This window comes from Pagrus pagrus (genome assembly GCF_965226575.1).
Source record: "Pagrus pagrus genome assembly, chromosome: 6".
NCBI classification, from domain to species: Eukaryota; Metazoa; Chordata; class Actinopteri; order Spariformes; family Sparidae; genus Pagrus; species Pagrus pagrus.
In genome coordinates, this window is record NC_140190.1 from 20,006,848 (window position 1) to 20,014,337 (window position 7,490).

Genomic DNA, 7,490 nt, shown 5'->3' on the forward strand with positions numbered 1-7,490 from the left:
ATAATTTAAATTATAGCAGCCAACCATTGCAACTTCACATCAATGTTTAAACGTCACCGTGCAGAAAGAATCGCGTAGATTTTGGTACGAGGAGGCTGCTTCGCATTCCTGTGCTGGGGGTGGGAGTTTCACTGTTCTTAAATTTCTGTTTAATATGTACATGTGCAAGCGGCTTGTTATAACTAGTTTGGAGGCCTATCCAGGTCCAACTACTTTTCAAGGAAGTATTAGGCCTCCTCAAATTAGTCAGCTGACATATTTTCTGTAACTCCATGCTGATGTGTGGAAGCGCACTGAGCGAAAAACAAACTGGTTTGCGGCTGCAGATTATTAAAAATGGTGGCTGAAAAAATGTGCGAGTACTCGACTTATCGGTGTTGTTCGGGCTGCAAACCCTGCCCCCAAAGTCGGTGTACTTTTGGAAAGTACAACCCCCCAAGTAGGGACATTTTGTCAATAATTTTTTGCATGTTCAGAAATTCATGATTTTTAATTCGGGGAGATGAGTAAACGCAATTAAAAACATGTCAGGATGAGATCTTAATTTAGTTTTTTGTTTTTTTACCATCTTCTCTCCTTCACCCCACATCCCTCCTTCCTCCTCTCCCTCTTCTCTCTCCCCCATCAGGCAGCCAGTCCAAGAGGAGGTGAAGAGGGGGCTGTCACCATGGAGTAGCGCTATCTCCCCGCGAGCATCAGGCTTCCTGTAACATCATCCCCCCAGGTTGTGATCAGGGTCAGGGCAACAGAGATGGTCGAGGATCAGCGGCAGGAGGAGGCGGGGGCTTGAACAATGTGAAGGATTGTGGCGCTGGATCCCCCCCCCCCTTTCTGCTTCTGCACAGACTTCTTCTGTAATATGATATGAGGTCGGACAATAATCACAACCCCCAGGTGATAGTTTCAGGCACACCTCAATATGCGCAACATCCTGCAGCAATGATAAAATACATGTGTAACGAGAAATTGGGAAGTATAGCTCCGAGTTTGGGCAGTACAAGAGAAAATGTTCGATCACCCTTTTCTATCTGTCGACCGGTGCCGAGTGGTTTTCTGACATAAGCACATTCCTTTCCATTTTCTTCAGATTTCCTTCACATCAGCAGAGATTAACAAAACGTCCCATAGACGCCTGTTTTTGTTGATGAATCCTGAACTGTTCCGATGTAAGCACAGTATGGTTTAACTTGTTTTAACTACATGTAAACTGTAGAGAAAAAAGGACATGACTAGAGATAAAATATTCTTCTGTTCATCGTCATCTTTGTGTAACTATCACAAAGTTCAGTTCATTCAGTGTCAGGCGATGCAATGTTTTTATGTCTTTTGAACTGATTGTACAGATATTTAAAAAGAATAGAGAGACAAAGGCTTATCTGCAAAGTTCTGATATTGATTCTACAAATCTATAATCTTCTGGATTTTACGTTGTACTGTATATATAGATTTTTGACCCGGGTGGAAAATATCCGTCCACATAAATAAATTATTCTACCAACTTTACTTCCAATCTTCTATCGGAGTAGCTGCTCTTGTTTAACCTATGCTCCAAGAAATGTTTACAGGGAAGACACAGGTTTTGACCTGAGTTGTCAGGTTAGTGCATGTTTTTAAAACAGCTTTTTGCTGTTAATATACGCTACCATCCGTACGACTTGAATTTGTGTGAATGTCTTAAATCCAGCATTTTTTCATTGTACATTTGCACAGGTGTCCTGATGTGCAGAATATCATGTGTGTGCTGTGTTTTTTCAATTCAAATTCAATTTGATAGCAATTGATTTTGATACTTTTTAAGTGGTTTTAAATAAATGTGTAACATATCTGGTCTTTTCCTTGTCCCGATAACTTTTATAGTCATCGATTTTCTCACTTTCATTTCTCTTGTTGAAGGATTCTTAGCTCCATGCTGCAATCCAGTTAGCTCGGTGCTGAAACACAAATCACCTCCCCTCACATAATTGCTGCCAGCGAGTTGTTGGCGCATTGTGCTCGCCTCTGTGCTGCACTGTGCAAAGAAAAAACTCTTTGTTTTCAACTCATCAAGATGTCCCGCAGCAGGAAGATTTTCTGCTCTCGTATCGTGTTGTGAACTGAAAGCTGTGTCACACACACCATCTCACCTGACAGCTGCACCCTCACAGACATTCAGGGGACGTGAAGTCTTCATTAAAGTACCCATGAATAATTATCATTAGCATTCAAGATACTATAAGAGCTGTTGTCACTCGCTACTGCTGAATACTTACAGTCTGTTTACTGTGTTAATTATTCACTGGCTGCTTTGGTAGAACGTTGGCACCGACCTACATCAAATACAAAGCTGATCCAAAAGGTTTTAAAGTATAAATAAATCGGCTAAGATGGTGTAATGTAAACATCTGACTTCCATCTTTTTTTGGTCATGTTACCAGTTACCATCTTGTCTTAAAGGATAAGTTCATCCAAGAATGAAAGTTCAGTCATCGTCTACTCACCCCGATGTCGATTGAAAGTCGAAAGAAGTCTTGCAGTCCACAAAACATCAACTGAAATAGATGGGGACTTGTTTTAAGTTGATTTGAAATGATGCTTACACACACTTTTTAAGTTGAAATCTTCACAGCAGCTGCTGAGCTAAAAGCGTTAACTGTCTGGAGCGGGTGTTCAAGCTCGACCGCACGTCGAGGTTAATAACCTGGAATCTTAAGGAAATGTTCTCTCGTAATTTTATATTTAACAGCCTGTGACAATCATGACTGTTGCAGGTTTGACATTGAGAATTTACCTGTTCGTCCCTCATGAGTGCACCGTGTTTCCATGGTCTGGGGGAACAGGTCTGAGACATCGTCATTAGCTTCTTCAGCCAGCAAACCAGAGTCCTGGTATGCTGGCTGATTGTCACACTGACACAAAATGACTTCCTGGGACTCTTGAATAGAACAGAGGCATAATTAATGTTATTCATAATACCTTTGCTTTTCCTACTTTGAGAAGTCAAAATGTCTGCGGGCTTTCTTACTCTCACATGCCGTCCCTAAGGGGATGACATACCCAGCGATTAATATTGTGAACGCTGCCAGTGAGCGAGCAGCACAATGTGAGGAAACAGGCCGCACATGACTGACTGACGCACTTGTAGCCAGGTGGCCGTGTAACCCTGAGCTCGAGCCACGCTGGTACTGGCCAGCTGCAACGGCGACGGAGAGGAAGCTGCTGCTTTCTATCAAAACAAAAGTGTGGATAAAGCCTGGAGAACTGGCCTCACCGATATGGAAACGGGCAGTGTGGCTTTTTTGGCACACTGAAGGGATTCGGACTGGTTTAATGACTCTCAGGGCTCTTACAACGCAAAGTGCAGGGAAACACATTTCACCTCCAGCCTGGATCTGATTTAAAGGCTGAATCATGAGAAATTGTAAAGCTATTGTATTTTATACAGTGGTGGATTGTCAGCCAGGCAAAGTGGGCAAACAAAAGCCCCGATTACCTCATTAAGGCCAGTATAATAATAATAATAAAAAAAACAATAATGATGATGATGATGATGATGATGATGATGATAGGACCACAGCACCAGAGCACAGACACTCCAGGGAGGAAGACAGCTATCAGCAGATACAATGGGGCAAAGTCGACCCATTAGCAAGATAAGTTTACCTAACGAGTCAACCTTCACCTTTGATGTTACTTGTAAAGACATGGTTCACATTAATATAGTAAAACCTGAGAGTTGGCTATTTTAAGGCTTACAGCTATTGTATGTTGATTAGACTCACCACAGCCACATACCTCTTCAATTTATCTGGTGAGAAGGTGTTGTCAGCCCAGTGGGAATGATTTCCTAACGGACACGGTTTGTGAAGCTTCTCCCGAAGACAGTCAAATCTTCAACAACGGGAGCATCCTCCACTGAAGTGCCCCGACTATCATCAGGAACGCTGGCACCCCTTTCAGATACGTTTATCAGTCACAGCCATGTGCTCCACTGATAAAAGGTGACGCCGACCAAGAAGAGAAAACAGCTCAGTGTCTCCGTCTCCTGAACCTTCTGTTTCCTCTTGACCGGTCCTTTTGAGTCGACAGATAGAAGCCCCTTTTGCCCTTTTGTTGTAAACACTTGAAGCTGTTTCTCTTTACTCTCAGGCCATGTTTGGTAGTTTAGTAAGGGCACCAACCTAAGGAAAAGAAAAAAGACGCTCATTAAACAAAATCATCATTACATGTTGACAGAAGGCTTTCTTGTCAGAGCTTTAGATATTTTTTATAAGCATAGTATTGTTAAAGGTTAAGGGGCCACTGATTACACAGAGTAAAGACTGACTATTTGAAATTCACGTTTATATTTCTGACCTTCTCAGGAATGTCCTCACAAACTATCTCTTAACCTTTAGTGTGAGTGCTCGCACACATAGCTGGCACACATAGTGTGTGTGCACTCGAGCAAATCCAAACTGTGGTCCAGCATGCTCAGTGGGACTCAGTGAATGCCAGTCTGAGGCTTTGAACAGGAAGAGGATGAACAATTAATAACTGCCACAGATGACAGCTGACTCACTTAACAGTGAGCCACGTTCCGCTGAGTGTTTTCTGCATGCACCGAGGGTGACTTTTCTGCCATTGAGCTCGACAGTTCTTTACACGTCTTTCACGACAAAAAAACACTTGCTTGCTCTTAAGCGCTAAACTGTTATCACATGGTTCCAGCTGAGACTTTCAGCTTCATTTAGTTTATCGATTCCTTTCATCAGTCTGCATTTTTTTCTGAGCGTTGAGCATTGCAGGCCGATCAAGATAAACTCAACAAGAACTTGCGATAAGAAGGAGACGTGCCAACCAGAAACACTTGAAATGCCTTTAATACAATATTCCTGATCCTCCATCCAAGTTTGATGAAAATCTGGTCTGTAAACAACCAACAAGCTCGACAAGAATCAAGAAGACGCACCGGAAGTGGCGCTGGTATGAATAAAATCTAACCGATGCCCATCCCTACTGGTAATACCTGTTTAAACACTTTGTAATGTGAGCAATGCCCCCAGACAGCGTCAGAGAAAACCTCAAACATTTGTTTCATAACTTTTCATAATGAGTCCAACATTGTTATAAGAGTGTGACGCAGACATGGGGAGTGCACAGAGTGGAGGCAATTTATCAGATTACATGCAGATAGATTCTTCTGGAACCAAAACAGGTTTTATAATACTTTTTTCACAAAGGCAGGAGTACTGTAAACACACTTTAATGTGGAAAAATTGGTTACCCTTTAAGGAAAAGAAAGCAAAGGAAAGTGGGTAAAAAAGGCTCAGAAATTCGGGAAGAGAGCCCTCATGCACACTGGGATTGGGCCATAGCTAATAACTTGACCTTGGAGACAGCAAATACCTCTGCTGATGATGGCCAAAGCTCCCAAAATAACATCATGTCAATCATTAATATTATTCTTGTGACCTTGCCTTTGGGACACTTAAAGTATATAACCTCTAATCAGTGATTTATTTGAAATGTGGGCTGTGTCAGCGCTGCCAAAAACTTACCAGAGGACTATGACAGATTTTCCTTATGGCCGGGTGCTAGTGACCTGTTTTTTTTTTTTTTATTGTTTACTATGGAGCCTCTGGGTGGTTAGAGAGGGTGTTTACCTATGGCCACAGCTGACAGCTGACAGCATTCAGAACATTGCTTGATCACGTCGCCTTTGTTCTAGCAGCCCTTTCAGAAAAGGAACGTCCACAGTTGACGTCTGAGTGGAAAAGGGAGAGGGGGAAAAAGGAGATCCCCTCAAGACATGTTTTTTTTTTTTCCCGAGCAGTAAATTCTTTCATGGTGACTGAGGAGTTAGCAAAAGTTATCCAAAGAAGGAGGGAGAAGTGAACTTTTTGATGCGTGTTCATTCCAGTCAGACAGCTGATAAGTTGGCAGCTCACCTTAACTTTCTCGTTCCTGCATAAACGAGAACAGAAGGTGACAAAGATAATTACCAGTCGGTGAATGTGAGTAGGACAGGTTTGATGAGGGTGGGTCACATTGTGTGGTTTCACCTGCAGAGGGTGAAGATGTCACAGCTCTGCCAGGATATAAAGGAGCTTTATCACAAGACTGATCGGTTTCCTCTAAAACGGAAACAGTTCTGTAATTATTAACCCATCCTGGTCTTGATCTTTAGACTTTTGTTCAAAGACGCAACACTTTTTTTGCAATGATGGAAACCTGTTCAACATGGAGGATTATTATTATTATTATTATTATTATTATTATTATATTTTAAGCCCCAATCATGTTGCCTCTCTATTAACCATTACAACAAGGTGTGAAAAAACACTTAAGTTAACTGATATAAAATTAAAAACAAGACTGGAGGTAAAGAAAAGTAACTGAAACATTATTATGTAGCCCCTTTCTTATTAACAGGAAATTTTTCTTATCAGCCCAACCCCTCCAGCTCACCTTGACTTCCTCGTTATTGCATAGGCTAGAACAAAAGGTGAAAAAGAAAATTATCAGTTGGTGAAGGTGGGGGTGACAGGTGTGACGAGGGTGGGTCAAATGGTGTGATTTCATGTGCAAAGGATAAAGACTGCGTGATTGGACTTGTTATATCTTGCCCCTGACATGTCGCCACCCAGATGATAATAAAAATAAAAAAAGCAATTTTCAAACTAATGAAAAATACAAACTGTCATAACTCCGAGGGAACAAGGGCAAATGAGGCATTCATTTGGAGTTGTGCGTCTGGCCATTCCAGTATTCACTCTGCTTTTACCTTCACCAGCGCCTGAGGAAAATATCTGGTTAAATGCTCCACTATGTTCACCAGCCAGCTTGTTCTGCCGTTTGGTGCCGAGCGGGTATTGTACAGACGATTTTTGAGCCTTTTTGGAGGCGGTTGCTGCTGGAAACACAACTGATGGGAGCAGTAACAGTGAACAAAATGTTAGAGTCATAGGCCGTTAAAACCAAAACAGTGAGCTGAAAGATGCTAAAACACTCCTTAGAGCTGAAGGTGACTGCAGAGTTGGATGATCATTTTCTGTCATCACAAACAACCCCTCTCACATACAAGTAGCCATGTAATCTATTGTTAATATAAAAGTATTGATCACGGCAGCTGTTGTCTTTATTGTTGAACAACCACAATTGCTTTCACCTTGAATGAAATGACAGATTTTCTGGGTTTAAACATCATAATTTCGGACGATTTAGGTACACAGCCCGACAGAATATACAAGAAAGGTTTTGAGTTTAATGCCTGAAATGTTTCATATTATATCTTTACACATGAAAATCAACAAAATTGCAGGAACAAGGTCACATCCTGGCACCAGCCACAGGCTACAATGAGTCACTGCGCTCATAGGTGTCTCGAACGCTGCCTTTCCAGCCAAGGGGGAGATGAGGGACTGTTGTGTCTATCACCACTTCACTCCTCTGCAGCACTTGCAGAGCCTGAATCCACAGAGAGGAAAAAAAAAAATCTAAACGGGAAAAAACACGGCCAGCAGGCAACAGGA

The 7,490-nt window shown here is 42.0% G+C and overlaps 1 protein-coding gene across 4 annotated transcripts in view; it reads left to right on the forward strand.

Annotated features, from left to right (window-relative positions):
- The window catches only part of armc9 (armadillo repeat containing 9), a 28,037-nt gene extending 26,214 nt beyond the window's left edge, over positions 1-1,823 (forward strand). For all 4 annotated transcript variants that reach the window (XR_014622735.1, XR_014622736.1, XR_014622737.1 and 1 more), the window contains one exon: positions 629-1,823. Coding sequence is in view for 1 of the 4 variants with exons in the window: in XM_084354794.1 (XP_084210920.1) it covers positions 629-651 (23 nt within the window). In the remaining 3 variants the exon portion in view is untranslated. The remainder of the gene's footprint in view (positions 1-628) is intronic.
- The last annotated feature ends 5,667 nt before the right edge of the window (positions 1,824-7,490 follow it).